Raw genomic sequence first — 17898 nt, 5'->3', positions numbered from 1 at the left:
GCTCTCAGTAGAAGTGTCAGAAAGTGTTTCTCATGCTTCCTTGAGACTCAAGTCATTAAAAAAAGACACCCGAGTCACCTGAGTTCAAATATGTTGCTCTGCTCTCAGTGGCAGTGACTTGAAGCAGCAGCAACTTTTATGATTTCGGCTATTTTTCATTGAATGCTTTCTTTTCCTCACCATTTTCACTGCAAAATAATGAGACCAGGGCTTTTAAGATAGATTTTTGGTAGACACACAATCGAACTTCAGCCAGTAATGTAGGCGTCATATCATTGTAATTAAAACAATCTTCATCTTGTTTTTTTGTTGTGCAGGAGAACAAAGAAAACAGCCTGAGGGAGCAAGATGAGAAACTCAGCGCTGAGGTATGAAGTCTGTTAGCTTTCAGAAGTGACACTCTCTGTTAGCAGGTGGAGTCAGGTCATCTGTCTGTCCTCCTCACTGTCGCCATCTAGTGGTGAAGCATCAGGATCCCACTGAAGTACAGTAACACTCACTTAGGTCTTTGAATGGAAACCTGGGCCACTGATGAACTGTCCTTCAGTGTTTTTCTGTTTTCACCACTTGGGCAGCTTCACCTGACCCCCTCTCACAACAAGCGTACTTTAAAAACATAATTCTCGTTCTGAGCAGCACTTGTTTACCAGCTGTTTGGTATTTCAGAAGCTAAGAAATGTAAAAAATATGTCACTCTGTCTGTTCTCATTGTCTTCAGGTGAACAGCCTGCAGCAGCAGAGTGATGAAGACCAGATCAACATCTGCAGCCTCAGAACTGCACTGCAAACTCTTCAGGTAAAACCAAGTCTTCCCCCGCTCGCTCTCTCTGGTTATCTGAATATCATTTATGCAGGGTTCCTTCGCAGGTCTGGAAAAGTATTAAGAATTAATTTGATCATTTCCAAGTCTTGAATAGTTTGTGAATTAAAAATATATATATCTGGTATAGTATGGAAAATGTGGTTCAAGTCAGATACACACATAATTCTAGCTTTTATGTTGTTGTAGACCCACTTTGAGTCCACAGTTTTTGTTGATGTGAAGAATAATGTTTAGATAGAGGGATGCTCTCCACTGTCAGCATACATTAGAAATACAGGGGCGGGTGTGATTCAGGATGTAAAGCAGGTTGTCCACCAATCAGAAGGCCGGTGGTTTGATCCCCGGCTCCACCAGTCCGCATGTCAAAGTGTCCTTGGGCAAGGCACTGAACCCCAAATTGCTCCCGCTGGCTTTCCCGGCAGCTTGTTGTCTTTGGTGAGTGAATGGGTGAATGTAGGCACATTGTATAGTGCTATATAAATGCAGTCCATTTACCAAATACCAATATGGATTTTTAAACTGGAAACCGTGTAGACCCCCTGCCAATCATCTCACATATTCTGATATTTATCGCTGTGAAGAACAATCTTCTATACAGTGATATGACCCATTTATCAGGGGCAAGATGTTTATCTGCATAAATCATATTGAATACCAGACAAAATCTTCAAAACAAATCAAGGTCTGGAAACAGTATGGAATTTTTTAATCGAATCGATGTAGGAACTCTGCATTTAACATGTGTCAGGTTGTGATTTGTTCTGTTGTGTTTCTTCAGTCTGAAATGGAAGAGTCTCAGCTGGAGCTGAAGCTTAGGGACGATGTCATCCATCAGGTAGGAACAGAGGAACCAGACGTAAAAGTGACAAGCAGTGCTGATCAAAACTTGATATATTCTGATAGGAATTACATTTTTCACTTCATATTTTAGCATTCAGATAATCAGAAGTCAGTGAATGTTTGAATATCTCTCAACATTTGAAACAATGTTTGGTGTGTGTGTGTGTGTGTGTGTGTGTGTGTGTGTGGAAGCAAAACCTGCAGTTGAGGCACTTGGAGGAATCAACAGAGGAGTCTTCCAACATCATAACGGTGCAGAAGGGACATTCAGATGCTTCAGCACAAACAAATCTCCCAAAAGGCCAAAAGTCACATTTCAGATTTGAAGAAAAGCAGCTGTGTTGTTAGATTCACTGGAATTAATTTGACACTATAGATGGTTTCACTGGAATTCTGTTGCTAGGGAACAGTTTGGACTCTAGTTTATTTTCTGACAGCTATTGTATTTGCAAACACTACATCAGGAAGTAAACTAGGGTTAATTTAGAATGTTTGTTATCAAGTTGAAACGTAAATGGTGCCCGAGGATTAATTGGCTCATTGCAACAGCAAACTATAAAATATAGATAAGAAATACAAGTATAACATATTAAAGACATGTGAAGAAGATCAAAGCAATACAAAGCTCCTGTTGGCTTGAATGAATTCCTGTTGACTAATGACAGATCTCAGATGGCTGTAGCTTACAGACTTCCAAACGCACAGTCCAGAGCAGGAACAAGATTCAGGGTGGAAATGTGGTAGTGACCCAGCTCTCCTCTCCTCCAGGACCTCAGGCTGACCAATCAGGACCTCAGGAACCAGCTGGAGGACAGGCAGGATGACGCCTCATGGTAAGACAAACACTTTTTGGTAACACTTTACAATACAGCCCGCATTTTAGAGTGAAATTCCCCATCAACAGGGTGCGGGCTGGATTATGAAGTTTGCACTGTTCTCCTGTTCTTACCATGTAACTTACACGGCAAGTACTCTGTAGTTACACCGTAACTTCCAGGAAATTACACTCTAAATCCCCAACTGTTACTCCCTTATTTCTCGCCTTGTTTTCTCCCGCTGTAACCTGCATGTACCAGTAGGAAACGATAAGTATTTTATATGTACTGATTCATAGAAGGAAGTTACACTGTAAGTTCTGGGAAATGACATGGTAATGATGTGTAGTTGCACTCTAAACCACGAGCTGCATTATAAAATGTTACCCACTTTTTACATTAGTGATTCTTCATCTTATACTGTAGCTGAATTCAATGATGATTATGCTTTTCACTCATATGCCTCCTACTGGTTTCCAGTGCTGGACTGGAGGACTTGGAGGAAAGAAACTGTGGATCACCGGGACGCTCGCTGTCCTTTTTAGAGGAAGTGGAGCTGCTGGCCTCTGTAGCTATGGTGAGAGCCACACTTTATAAAGCTGAGAAATTTTAGTTTTAGTAGAACACACCTGACATGGCCTGCTGCATTTTTTGTGAGTCAGCCAATCATGATGGACCATGATGGAAATAAGTGGTTACGATTTTTCATGTCATCCCTTGGATTTTGTCATTCTTTATCCAAAATAAAAGCAATCGATCGATCATCTATCTATCTATCTATCTATCTATCTATCTATCTATCTATCTATCTATCTATCTATCTATATATCTGTCTGTCTGTCTTTCTATCTATCTATCTATCTATCTATCTATCTATCTATCTATCTATCTATCTATCTATCTATCTATCTATCTATCTATCTATCTATCTGTCTATCTATCTATCTATCTATCTATTTATCTATCTATCTATCTATCTATATATCTATCTATCTTTTTTTTTTTTTGATTGATTGAGTTCTTTATTGATAATGAATACACAGTATATACAATATACATATATACATACACAGGCCCACCATTACCAAAAGGATAAAAACGCAATAAAGCTAACAGCTTATTTCCATTGCGGTCCTCATGATGACTGTTATAAAATGTGTACTGTTGTGTGTATGTCTGGATGTGTGTAAGTGTATAACAGTGTGAGTGCCACAAGCACTTGTCAGAGTCTGGGGGTAACGCGTGGGTGTGCCTGCCACGCCGGGGGGAGGGTAATATAGGAAAGTGGGGCACAGTGAATAACCAATAAAAATAAGCATAAAATAAAATAAAAGACAATTTGTGCTATTAAAAAATAAACCCATCAAATCCTAATAAAAAACATACATTAAAATATAATCAAGTAAAATAAATAAAATAAAATAAGATCTAATAAAATACAGGGTCGAGTGAAACACCGGCTCAGCTACTGGCTGGCCGACAACAGGTCGCCCCCCACCTCAAACACCTTGGCTACCATCAAATCCAGCATACATGTACCTATACTGGACAATATATTATAAGATATTATAGCATTACATATCATTACCATACAATATTATATATTATATAATAATATAATACCACAATATTCCACAATACATTAAATCCAGGTTCTGCTTCTCCTGATCCAATTCTTGACTTTTATTTTGAAAGAAGGATATGGGCTGATTGTCTTAATCTCAGCTGGGAGACTGTTCCAGGCTACTGCCGCTGAGTATATAAATGAGTTCTGGCCAATGCATCTTTTGCATTTTACTGGTACCAAGTCTGTAGGGCTCCCTCTAGTGCCGTGACTATGTACGTCGCTGACCTTGGTGAAGTAATTTATGAGGTATTTTGGGACTACATTATTGACTATCCTGTGGACCATGCCGAGTTTGATTTGTGTTACTCTTTCATCTACTCTGAGCCACTTGAGGCTGTCGAAATGAGACTGTAGTAGGTGAGTCCTGGGGTTCAATTGTAAAATGAGTCTAACTAATCTATTTTGCGCTGTCTGGAGCCTGTTTTTCAGTGACAATGTGATGCTGGTGTACCATGATGAACATGCGTAATCATATTGACACTGAACCAGGGCCCCCGCTAGAATTTCCAAAGCATATCTGTTAACAGAGGTTGAAATCCTGGTGAGGAACTTCACTCTCTGGTTAACCTTTTTGGCTACCCTCTGCGCCATCTATCTATCTATCTCATTTATTTGAAAAAAAGAAAACAAAAACATCACGATACCACCAGAGGCCTGTACTACGAAGCAAGTTCAACATATCCAGGATATCTAGACAAAAAAGGGACCAAGGCAGCTCTTCTCTGGTATAAAAGTTAAAAAACCTTTATTTAATTAAATGGTTAGTTCATAATGAACGTTTAAAAACACCAACATGTTTCGGCCCAGATCTGGCCTTCATCAGGGTGTATAGCTCAAACAATTCACAGGTGGCCTAAATGATCCTAATGGCCTAAAGATATCCAGGATATCTTTGAGTTAGCCGGCTTCACTAAACCTAACACTGGCGATCCAGATAACCGGTCCTACGTCGGTGGTTATCAACTGGCTCTTATCAACCAAAGATTTATCCTATCCAGCTATGAGCATGTTCACATGAAAGAGGTTTCTAACAAAGAGATAATCACATGCTACATGGACAAATCCAGATCAGACAATTGGGATAAGATAAAACTATTGATCGTCGTGGGGAAATTTGATTGTTAGACAGCAAAAGTAATTCAGCAGCGAAAATATCTAGAGAATATAAGAGCAAAACTGACAACCCTTCATCTTGTTTTTGTGTTGTGCAGGAGAACGAACAAATGATCCTGAGGGAGCAGACTGAGAAGCTCCATGCTGAGGTATGAACTTTGTTAAGCCAAATTTATGGTCAGGCGTCAAAGCCCTCGCCGTATGCCCTGTAGGGTGAGCCTGTCGGCGTAGGCGACATGCAGCTCCCCAAAAATTAGACTCAATGCGGCTGACATGAACAGCGCAAGTATAGTATCATGTAGATGGGGAGATAACAGGAGAGAGTGAAAGTTATGACCAAATATATGTACTACATTCTCTCTTTGGGCTAACTTCTATTCTATTCTATTCATAGTGAAATCACACAATTTTACTAATTTTGCTGGGGACTGCCCTGGGACCCCCTCGTCAAGCTGATGTTCAATTATGTGCTGTATGTCCTAAACTCAAGACTACGTGGAAACATGTTTCTCACTTTAGCTTTCAGAAGTGAAACTCTGTTAGCAGGTGGAGTCAGGTCCTCTGTCTGTCCTCCTCACTGGAAGGATGTCACCATCTAGTGGTGAAACAGCAGGATCCCACTGAGGCACACTAAAGTGTCTGGCATACTCTTCGTGCACGCGCTGGAGGCGGGGCTCCAAGGAGGGCGCGCGCACTCTGCGCGGGCCAAAACAGCACATAGTCAGTGCGCAGCTCGCTCCTCCCACCCCCCTCCGCCTGTGGAAGCTCCAGGGGAAAATGGCGGCGATTAGTGCCAGGCAGTCTGAATGAAATTGAATGTAACGTTCCCAATTCTATGTATTAAATTCTAAAAAACGACCCTCAACATTTGGGAAGGCTAAGCCACACAACTAGTTCGTTATAATCGAACGTCATGCTTCGAAGGCCACTTTACGACGATGAGGACGGTGAGGACTCAATCACAGCAGATATCCGCTGATAGCCTACCACGGAGATCTCACAGGCACAGGCAGCAAAACCCGACGCGCTGATAGAAAAATCTCCCTGGAGGCGCCGCGCTGCACTCAGGCCTCGCCCCCCGACACGCCCCGTGCGATGACGTCAAAATCGCCTTGATCGAGCTTGAGTCTACTTTATGCAAATGAGGTCCATGCAGCGCGACTTGCTGCCTCCCGAACTCGTATACGATCTTTTAACACGTTGACTGCCACTGACGTATATATACGTCAAAAAAAATCCAGCAGTCGATTTTTTTTTTTTGACGGTGCTACGTGGATCAATGCCCCCCGCGTCTCCTATGGAGATATTGGAAGTATTGAATGTGTATAATCTATTTTACCGACCAGCTAGGTGGCGACGGTCCTCTCCCGACAGAGATAAAGTCAACCAAAAGCAGCCGCCTCCCGCGGCTGCTTCCTCCATTCTCAAGGAAATGGCTTGGCGATTTTACAGTCAGAAACGAACGAGCCTCATTCTCATACTGTAGGCGGGGACGCTTTCGCGCTGCTGCGGTGGGGGGTTCCAGAAATGGACTGTGTGGGCAGCATAAAGCCTAGAGTCGCACGGGGCTTCATCGGGGCTCTCAAACCCAAGAGACGAGTGAGACCTATCCACACTCGCTGCCAGGGAGGGAGGCTGCTCAAACTCGCTGCCAGGGAGGGAGGCTGCTCGAACTCCCAGCAGCAGAGCTCTCGCTTGTGACAAACGCAGGCTGAAAGCCACTAGACACGCCCACGGAGGGAGGAGTTGAAGGAGAGGGCGTTCGGAACTATATTGTTTGGATGTCTGATCTCTCACTGATGCCAAAAATAAATGGTTAAAGTGACTGTTCTGCCTGTTTGATTGAATTTCACAAAACTGCGATTATCTCAGCTTCCTGTCTCAGACGCTAAAACCATGCTGTACTCAACGGCTAATATCTACATAACTACTAACTCTACAAACTAACTCTTTTAGACAGAGAAAGCACACATTCTATTAGTACTTTTGTGAACTTTGTGTTGACAAACTCCAAGCAGAAAAGAATCCTCGGCTCTTGTAAAATGAGCCAGAATCCTCAAAAAAACGGCTTGGCAAAAGCTACCTACAGCAAAAAAAAAACGGCTGGCAGTCAATGTGTTAAATGAACCATTGTAAATCTGAAACAAAGACAGAGGCAGAAGCTGCATGGCCTACTGTAAGCATCAAATGCTTTCAGAAACACATTTCGCAGAGTCAAGTTTGAATGAATGATCCGTCATGTTCATCCAGTCAGGTGCAGCAAGGAACAAATATCGAAGCACCGTAACACTCACTTAGGTCTTTGAATGGAAACCTGGGCCACTGATGAACTGTCCGGTGTTTTTCTGTTTTCACCACTTAGACAGCTTCACCTGGCCCCGTCTCACAACAAGCGTACTTTGAAAACATGACTCTCGTTCTGAGCAGCACTTGTTTACCAGCTGTTTGGTAGTTCAGTAACTGAGTTGAAAAAATGTAAAACAATATGTCACTCTGTCTGTCCTCATTGTCTTCAGGTGAACAGCCTGCAGCAGCAGAGAGATGAAGACCAGATCAACATCTGCGGCCTCAGAACTGCACTGCAAACTCTTCAGGTAAAACCGTCTCTCTCTCTCTCTCTCTCAATGAATGACAAATAAAATGTATTATTATTATTATTATTAGAAAGGATGCAGAACTAATAATGATAGTTGTGTTACTGTGACCACCCAGCCCAGGTTCAGGTCCTGTCAGGAAGCTGCAGATTTGCAACCTCTGTCCACTCAGGAGAGCACCAAGGCTGAAGAGATGCTGAGGACTCCAGCTGTCAAGGTCCACACCAAAAGGTACTGAGGTTTCACATGATGACAAACTCTGATAGGCTTTAGGACATGGTCTAATCTATTTCTCCTCGAGTTGTCAGAGGATGAGTTTCATGGGATAGATTTTCATTTAATTGAATGGGTTAACTTATGAATCTTGAAGATACAAATTAACCACAGCACACTGAAATGACCTGTGATCTTATTAGCGAACGTGTTTCGCTCATCAGGTTCGCTCAATCAAATGCCATGAGTACTCACAGGTGTGTTAAATACATATGGGTCATGTCACATGACTAATTATCAGTCACCCCCCCCCCCCCCGTTTGTCAAAGGTAAACATTTTCAGAAAACACAACAGAAATATATGAGGGGGAAAATACATATTTCTAAGAACATGGCAAAGTTAATGGCACAGTTATTTTTTCCAAAGTTTTTCAAAGATGAAGATAGTACAAACAACATTAGACAAAATTACATTTTTCAAAAAACTGCAAGGTTAATATTACACAGAGTTACAACAATGAGAATATATTTAAAAGATTATGCTAAATTTAGAAAGGTAACGTCCGTACAAAACTGAGTGCAGGAAGATCACGGTCTTACAGTACATCTCTCCCGCTACCTGCCACTAACAGGGAAGGGTTAGTGTCTCATCTCTCCCTAAAGATCTGCCTTAGTTTATAACTCTTATTCACACACTTGGTATCTTGTCTTCATTTGTGTGTGTGTGTGTGTGTGTGTGTGTGTGTGTGTTCAGATGGTGGCCTTGTGCAGACAGCCTGGCAAGAAGAGTTTTTGCCCTGGGCCTCCTCGTTTCTCTTGGTGTTTTGGTCTCTGTGGCGTTTGGAAGCTTTGCATTCAACTCAGACCTTTTCTCCATCGACTCCCACTTGACTCTGCGCTATGTGAAACCACCTGCAATCTGAGGGGAGCCTCCATCACATTTATGATTTATTATCCAATACAATGTGCGTGCAGCATCTCACTGGTCAGAGCATGGATTTATTTGATTATTAAACCTTTAATCTGGTTTGTCTCTATATGTCTGCGTAATAATTATAAAAAACAAATTAGGGTTTTGGAATGGATGAAATATCTTATGATAGAAATGTGACTTCTCCACTGGGCTGTCTATAGTATAGACATACAGTATCGACTCTATACTGTCTTTGCTACATTTCATGAAGACAGAAAGCCTCCCACACATCAGCTTACACCAGCGTGGCCAAACTTTTTTGGTTGTGGGCCACATAGAGAAAAATCTACTACACTGAAAGAAAAACTGTTTTTAGACCAGCTACTTTACACGATTGACGATTTACTGTCGGGTGGTTCAATTCCTTGTATTTATTGTGGTATGCTGTACTGATTTATGAAAGACACACATCGAGATTCACATAAGTTAATATTTATTCAAAAGGATTGCAAATGACATTTTAGAAGTAAACTGCAGGGCTCTTAAACCAGTTTAGTCCAGGAGATCCAAATGAAAAATGGCTCCTCTCCTTGGCACCCAGGCTCATGAAACCATCATACTCTACACTGCATTGTATTATAAACCATCATATTCCTATGGTACACTACATTGCACATTCCATTCCATAGCGAGATGTCACAATACTTCTATTTAATTTGACTTTGTGTGTGTGATAATCGATCCGACAAAAAACCTTATTTCAAAGTGCTGGATTTTGTAGCTACACTACTTTTAGCTGCACAGTAATCAGGAAATGTGTTACTCCTTTAACTATTAGCAGCCAACTTTGTTAGTTGTAACATCATTCAACAAAACAAGTCGTTAAATACTATAAATTACTCTAAATGTAATGTTAAAACATCTTTCTCCCGTTGTCCTAATTTGGTTATGGCACCTTCATTATAGGCATCACCTGGCTGTTGTACACCAGAGAATGGTGGATATCCCTCCTCTCCTATTTGTGCTTTTGCTGTATGTGCTGAAAAATATAAGGCCTTGATCCCGAACCAACCAGCCAGTCATTGCAGAAACCAAAGAAGTGGTATTAAGTCAAAGAGATGGTAAAAAATTGCACAAATTGGTTTAAGGTACAACCACCAATACTTGGAGGAGCTTGGGATTGGTTTGGGATTTGGGGCATAGTGACTTAGGGCAGTGTTATCTGTTGTTGAAAGTGATCATTTTAAGTTGTAGTTTAGTTTTGCTGGTGATCTGTTAAGCCCCGTAATAGGTGACCCGGGACGCCGATCATTGCTCGTTGTCCCTTTCTTTCTTCCCACCTCCGAACAAGGCTCCTGCCAGAGCCACGAAGCCCAGACCCACCACTGTGGCCACGCCTGCTGCCATGACGTATTCCCCTGCCTTACGTACCTGTGGAGGGGGACACACAAACAAGCAGAACCTATATTAAAAGGATGGACCCTTTTCACAGCAGCAACCTTACCTTTATTTATACAGGGGGAGTCTCACTGAGAGCAATGCTCTCTTTTTCAGGAGTGCCCTGTTCACATTCACACCTGGAAGCTGACCAGTACAACCACAGTCTGATCTGTTGGCCACTGAGCAGCTCCACTGGAGCAGTTGGGGTTAAGGGCCTTGCTCAAGAGCACCTCAGTGATGGTAATGAGGGAGGGACAAGTGCTGCCTTTTCACTTTCCCTATCCAGATTTATCCTCCCGGTCCGGGGATTGAACCGACGACCTTCCGGTCACAAGCTCGCTTCTCTAACCATTGGGCCACCCCTGCACCCAATAAGGGCCCCGGCACTGGAACAAATACATAGAATGGAAGTTGGAAACCATCATGAATACCCTGCCTGGTTACCCTGCCTTTTTGAGACACAAAGGGTTGCAGTGAAAAGGGTCTATTGGCTATTTGAGATTGCAGTGCAAGACCGAGACTTTAGTTGTGGAAGTCCAACGCAGGTCCACCTACCTGCCGGGACTCTGCCTTGCCGTAGCGCAGCTCCGTGGCAAAGTGCTCACAGTTGAGCCTGAAAACGCAGTAGGGCAGCTCCTGGCCCACCGCCAAGCGTGCCTCCCTCACGATGACGTCCGCCGAGCGGGGCTCGTACTTCTTGTCCAGGCCGTTGTTGATTTGCCACTGGTCGGTCCTGACCATGTCCCACAGCTCCTCCTGCTTCACCACAGCCTTCTCACAGAAGACAGACATCAGACTGTTGGCTCCTGCCCCTGGAACGTCGGCTAAGGACGGGTGAGCGGTAGGAGGGCATATAACAGAGAAGATAGTTATACATGGTTTGTGTACTGAATGCATTTGTTTTTTTTATGTATATTGAGTGCCTTATTTCACAAGTTTAGGAATGTCATCTTGTGCTGTGGGTCAGTTAACCAAACTAATGATCCAAGTCATACTCTGGTATGCACAACTACAAGTCAAAGTGAATCTTGGCTCTCAAGAGTGGCTGAGAGAGGGTCAGTCTTGTGGCCACCTATAGTCATTGGTGTGGTCTCATCCCCATTTCTTTTTGTGCTATGACATTATTTTTTTTTTTTTACCATTTGCCAATGTGTGATTTTAGTGGATTGCTCTACCTCTATGTGTTCTATTCAATTGTTATGCGCATTACCTTGCTAATAGTAAGTCTCATTATTTGTCATGTATCTTGATTGTTTAGACATTAGGATTTTCTTTTAATAAGCTTTTAGCTATCTCTGGTGCAATACATTTATTGTGTACTGTCCCTGCTTAAATAAACAATAAAGATAAAGATAAATAAAATGGTCCAGGACTGGGCATGTTCAGTATTTGGGAATCACTGTTGTGTCAAAGAGTGACTCACAGGGGGGTGCCATGTGAACAACGAGGCCATCACCAATGTACACAGCCCAGTGCTGATAGGAGCCACGGAAGATTTCTATCAAGTCCCCAATCTCTGGCTTCTCGTCATACTTGGGTTGGGCAATATGGAAAGAGAAAACAGTGATTTAGCAACAGACTGTTGCTGGACACACACTGATACAAGCTGGTGTTAGAGGAATAGTTTGCCCAAAAAGGAAAATTCTGTCATCTACTTACTCTCATGTCAAATGAAACACTGGTGACATTTGTTAGTCTATTTTCATGGAATTGTGTTGCTAGGGAACAGTTTGGAACATAGCTTATAACTAGCAAGATGACTAGCAGCAACAGGAAATAAGCAGGGGGCAATTGAATTTAGAATTCTTATTGAAATTAGAATGCTTATGTTTATCTAATTGAAACCATATATAACACACAGGGAGGTTGCCAGCACAACTTCATGGCAGCCTTATCCAAAACAACTGAAGTCATGGCCGTTCTTTAGAGTTCCAAAACAAAAAACAGACAATCACACTGTGAATCCCCACTGACTTTGTTTTGGAGAAGGCTACTATGGAGTTGTGCTGGCGATCCCTGTGTGTAATGGACAAACTACTTTCAACCACTGATCAATCACTGATTCAATCAACTGGCATGGGGGTGAGTAGATGACAGAATTTTCATTTTTGCGTTAACTATTCCTTTAAGTCAAACATGTTGCAGATACAAGCTACAAAAGTGAGTAAAAGTGAAAGAAGAAGAAAAGTTAAAGATAGATGATACATGATAATGATGATGATGATAATAAATAAGACATGGGACAATGCATATTGAGAGGCTGATGATCTGATTGATCAGTATACTAACCAGCGTTGGGGCCATGACAGTTTCGGAGGGAAATTAATCCTTGGAACTGGTTTCACTTGAGACTCACCACCTGTGGGAATAAATCATTTAAACAGTAGAGGTGACATTTCTCCGTTCATCATGGTTAGATGATTGCCATTGTCACACAGAGCTCTTGCATTTAAGCAATATCACACGAGAGGGAGTGCATTGTTGGCTAATATTGGCACTGCTGTGATTCGGTCGCAGGCACGAGGCCGCAGGCCGAGTGCCGTAGATAATCACAGCAGTGCCAATATTAGACAACAATGCACGACCTCGAGTGTGATATTGCTTTTATACAACAGTTCTATTAAACAAAGCTGATTAAAAAAATGACAAAAAGCTGAGAAAATAGATGATTTCTGTATTTATTCCTCCGCCAACAAAAATAGTCCCCTCAGCTTTCTGCTTTGCTGAAAATGTAGCCTAATCAGCCTAATTAACTGCAGGCTGTCTACTTTACTACTGTCTACTCTACAGCTGTGAAGCATTTTGTTGATTAGGGCAGCTGTGAAGCGGAGTGATCTACACACAGTGAAGCGCCAGTGCATTATCGTGAAATATAGGCACTCGTAGGATCCCTCTTGTCCAATCAAATTGCTCGGCCGGAACTACCTGTTGTATAAATAACGTTAGGCTTGATAGAAGTTCTGATAACCATCTATTTCAATTTGACTAGTCAGTCATTACAAACAGCATTTTCTCCATGTCCTTTCCTCAGAGTGCGCAAACGCTAACTAGCTTGCCTCTTTGCATTGTTTTTTGTAGCTAGTTCAGAGAAGCGTTGACCTAACGCTAAACAGACGCATCACGACATCTTCTCGACTAGCATTAGTGCTCGAGTAAGCAAAATATTTTAATACTATTACCTTCACCGCTAATGTCACCGTACGCTGTCAGTGTCAAGTGTCAACTAGCCCCTTTCACCAGTGTGTTGTTGTTGTCAGCCAGAGCTATCTCCAAAGCTCAGCTGCCAACGATCAGCTGATTGTCGCACATAGGTTACGCAAAAACCACGCCCTGTGCCCGCCTACGCAGCAGTCAAGCGCCGGGATTGGCCTTTTGTCTTCTTTTGACAGCTGGAATCTCCCACACCACAACCACTGCAGGGCACGCAGCCCAGCGATTTCATGAACCAACTGAATTGCTCTTGATAGCGGACATTGAAATGAATGATTAGTGTATTAACGCTAATGAAAACGTAACACACAAGCTTTTCAAACAAACATTTCCCACACACCACAAGTCTCTGACAGGTCAAAATGAGGCCTTGTCTGAATTCTGACATTAAACTCAGAATTCCAACTTTATTTTCAGAATTTGCTTAAGGCCCTGTGGGCCTCTGAGGGTCCCTGGGGTGGTTACTATGCATCAACACAAGCAACTGTTTGCACTGCCAGCAACTGCACGCATTTTCCCCAGAAAATACAAACCTTCTAACATTAATACTGTATCAGTCAAAAGGAGCCTAACCTATTCATTCATGTAAAGGCATGCTGAATGCATGAATCACAACAAAGACAGTTTCTTTGTTACATTTGGTCAAGTTTATTTTCACTTGGTCTCCGTTACATCTGACAACTTTGATTCCAACAGCTGCAGACTCCTTTAACCTGCATTACAACCAACTCTACAAAAAACTGCAGCAAAAATGTACTCTTGATCATAAAAACAATCAAAGAGACAATAACGCATACAATAACACCCCCTAAAAGGTCAGATGCTTTGACTAGACTGAGTCCAGAACCTCCAGAGGTTCATTTGAATATTTACTGTTGCTCGGTTCACATCAAGAAGAGATTCTTATGGACACGTCGCACAAATCATTAAAACTCATACTCATCACTGAAAGAAACTTTCACGGTCAAGGATTAGGCTTGACGCCTTTTATATTGAAATATTATAAATGACACACTGGAAATCCTGGACTGTCCCAGTATCTAGTAACTAGCCACTCGAAATCTAAATTGGTTTTTAGTTCTCATTCTTCCTCAAGTGCATTTAAAAACAAAGAAAAATCAAGTAAACAATGTTGGACACATGAGAAAAAGGACATGATAAAACAAAGAAAGCATGCCAACAGGATGATTCTTCCACATCAGTGGTTCAGTCCCCTGAACAATTCCTGTTGCCCATAACCCCCCTCTGGTCAGTAGTTGCTGTCGGACAGCCTCCACACTTACTTAGTGTAGTTCACCTTCATGCTATTTCTGTGCGCACAAATTCACCCAAGACAAACGTAGGGAGAGGTTACACATAATGAACTGTAGCAATGATTATTTCTTTACATCTTGTTGCAGCAAGAAAAATAAAGGCGGCATGACAATACAGATGAGCGTAGAGATAGGATGACAATACAGATGAGCGTAGAGATAAGGATGACAATACAGATGAGCGTAGACATAGGAGATTGTTGGCGAGTCTTGCCCCAATGCAACCTGGATGAAACGTGGCACGAGTAATGGAGGTGGATTTCTTGATCAGTTGAAGTGCTTAGCTTAGAAGGGGGGTGGAATGAATGAAAAGGGGTCTCAAGTTGGAAAAACACATGGCTAGATAGAGGGAATCAACAGTTACTGGAGCATGTGCGTTTGAATGTGCACCTTCATTTTAAAACAGCAAACAAACAATCTCCCCACTGATCTCCTTTATTCTGAGGCATACTGGATGGACAACCTGAGGGAAAGAAAACAAAAAGCACACAGAACACAAAAAGAGGCCGGAATGTCTTTTTCCGACGCTCATAAGTTTCATTACAATGGCATCATGATTGGAATTGTTCAATCGTTATCTAAACTGAAAACTGTGACAAAAATAATTATCTATCTATCTACTAGAAACCCTTCAGTTAGGTGACAAAAACAGTTTGACTGAACACAAGAGGGACATGGCAGAGATGTTTTAATGTGGCTCAGTTCTACTCACAAGCGTACATGGGTTTGTGTGTGTGTTTAGGTCCTCGGTCTATCCGTTCTCCATGTTCCACAGTGAGTGAGCCTGTTCTGTTCTGCTTTAGTTTGTCTCTTGTATTTAAGCGCTTGTGTCTACTCCACTCAGTCCCTCTCTTTCTCCTGTTCAGTCGACTTCAGTCATTTCCTCCTCATCTTCCTCTGTCTTCTCCTCCTCACTGTCCTCTCCTGTCTCCGTGCTTACTGAAGCACCACGGTCCAGTCTGCCCCGGCGTTCATACCGGGCTTACGAAGCGTCAGCACTGACATGGAGGCATCAAACTCAAACTCCAGTTTGCTTTCCTGACCATCTGCAGAGAGAGAATGAAGAGAAAACAGTCTACAACTAGAAATACCACATTGCAGTTGTATGCCTCCGCCAACAAGTCAGGAGTCTACATCCATGAGACGTACCAGCACAAATACCTTGAAGCCCACAGTGCAATGGTGTGGCCATTCAGGCTTATGGCACTTTAGGAAACAACACGGCTAATCGTTTTCAATGTGGAAAATGGTCCTACCCCTACCCATAAAACACCCACATCCCCCAAACCACTCTCCCTACCCACCCCTCAAACCCGGACTCTCTATGACTTTCCAATCCCTAGCTATGGCCCCTTTCCCCTAGCCCCACCCCCTCCCTCACCATGGTCCTTCTCACCACCCAGAGCCCCCTATCCACTCCCTCTACCCACCCCTCGAACCCTGACTCTCTATGACCTTCCTATTCCTAGCTATGACCCATTTTCCCTAGCCACGCCCCCTTACTGATCATTCCCCTCCCACATCCCCCTAGACATTCCCCCAACCCACCCCTCGAATCCCAACTCTCTACGAGCTTCCTATCCCTAACTATGGCCTGAGAGGGTGGGATGTCAGAGTGAGACACCCCCTCTTCCAGTCACTTCCTGTATCTGTGCCACGGAGGTCTCACTATGGCCACTTAGGAGACTTGCGGCCGGTCCTGAGTCTGGGAGGAGTGAACGTGATCACAGATTATGACAGATTCTTTCGCCCCCATTCTAGCCATCAAAGTAAATATTCCGCCCATTTTCCGCAAGCCACATATCTTGTGAACATCCACAAGCTCTCTGTCCACAACATTTCAAGGGGAGAGGTGACCATGTGACCATTTAGGAGACCGGCAGAGTAAAACATTTTATTATAGGGGGAGCCTGCAGTGGTGTCTCTCTAATATTAAAGGTCTCTGCTATGGCCGCTTTTACCTAGCCCCACCCCCCTTCCTTGATGGAATGCACGGACATGGGTCCACGGTGATCTTGAGCTTTGACCTTTGTCCACCAAAATCGAACCAGTTCATCATTGAGACCAAGTGGATGTTTGAGACAAATTTGAAGAAATTCCCTCAAGGCGTTCCTGAGATATCGGGTTAACGAGCATGAAAATGGCATTCGTGAGGTCACAGTGACCTTGAACTTTGACCACTAAAATCTAATCAGTTCATCTTTGAGTCTAAATGGATGTTTGAGCCAAATTTAAAACAATTCCATCAAGGCGTTCCTGAAATATCGCATTAATGAGAATCGGATGGACGTACGTACGTACGTACGTACATACATACATACATATGTACTGTATGGACAACCTGGAAACATAATGCCTCCGGCCACAGCTATCGTCGGGTAGAGGCATAATGAAAAGTAATTGAGACAAACACTAAGAAATAATGTGAGACCTAAGAAGCTGATACACTGAATAATCACTGTCCAATTACATTTAGTTAAATTTTGTCCTTCAGTGTCAACACATCTTGACATGGAGTTCAATGTATATCCGCGCCTCTACATTAAAGGTCCCATTTCGTGTAAACTGTAAAACAAGATTTCCTTTACTTCTTTGATTAGAAAGGACTTGGGCATGCTATCTCAACATCATGAAGTCTCAGAACACATGGCCCCCCAGATAAATATAATCAAGTTAATGAGAGGGAGACAGAGCAGATAGAGAAGTTTTTGTTGTTGCTGTTGCAACAAACAGAATTCATAACCTTGTTTTAAAGACCCATGAGACATCTTTTAAACCGCAAACAATATCATAAAATGGGAGCTTTAAACCAGTAATCAGATAAAACAAATGTATCTGCATGCGGTCTATAATTTCACCATGAAACATGTCAAGCACTCACCAGCAGTCTTGAGGGTGACCTTGCTGGGCTTACTGGCTCCCAGTATGAGGATGCGTTCGATCCAGGACGGGGTGGAAAACTGGGCATCGGGAGCCAGGTTACTGTGGACAGAGACA

The 17898-nt window shown here is 42.7% G+C and overlaps 2 protein-coding genes across 3 annotated transcripts in view; both read right to left on the bottom strand.

Annotated features, from left to right (window-relative positions):
- Positions 1-9410: 9410 nt before the first annotated feature.
- Positions 9411-13641, bottom strand: LOC310790394 (phospholipase A and acyltransferase 3-like). The gene is made up of 5 exons (XM_083652076.1): positions 13558-13641; positions 12668-12737; positions 11802-11910; positions 10934-11202; positions 9411-10369 (listed from the first exon to the last, which is right to left on the bottom strand). Exons 2-5 carry the CDS (start codon positions 12680-12682, stop codon positions 10247-10249), a joined length of 516 nt encoding a protein of 171 aa, XP_083508202.1. The 5' UTR covers positions 12683-12737; positions 13558-13641; the 3' UTR covers positions 9411-10246.
- Positions 13642-14222: 581 nt separating this feature from the next.
- Positions 14223-17898, bottom strand: part of ganabb (glucosidase II alpha subunit b) — a 28700-nt gene continuing 25024 nt past the window's right edge. For both annotated transcript variants that reach the window (XM_083652121.1, XM_083652122.1), the window contains 2 exons: positions 17783-17883; positions 14223-15947 (listed from right to left, as the gene is read on the bottom strand). In XM_083652121.1, coding sequence (XP_083508247.1) covers positions 15838-15947; positions 17783-17883 — 211 coding nt within the window. In that variant the 3' untranslated portion in view covers positions 14223-15837. The remainder of the gene's footprint in view (positions 15948-17782; positions 17884-17898) is intronic.

Source organism: Poromitra crassiceps, assembly GCF_964638095.1.
Source record: "Poromitra crassiceps genome assembly, chromosome: 15".
In the NCBI taxonomy this organism is placed as follows: domain Eukaryota; kingdom Metazoa; phylum Chordata; class Actinopteri; order Beryciformes; family Melamphaidae; genus Poromitra; species Poromitra crassiceps.
Note: the sequence above shows the minus strand (reverse complement) of the source record. Positions and strands in the feature narration are given on the sequence as shown.

What these genes read in the sequence shown, in the direction of transcription:
- LOC310790394 (XM_083652076.1), bottom strand. An exon ending in TGTTCACATGGCACCCCCCT is followed by an intron (nt 11,203 to 11,801) that starts GTGAGTCACTCT and finishes ACCCGTCCTTAG; the next exon opens with CCGACGTTCCAGGGGCAGGA. An exon ending in GCAAGGCAGAGTCCCGGCAG is followed by an intron (nt 10,370 to 10,933) that starts GTAGGTGGACCT and finishes CCCCCTCCACAG; the next exon opens with GTACGTAAGGCAGGGGAATA.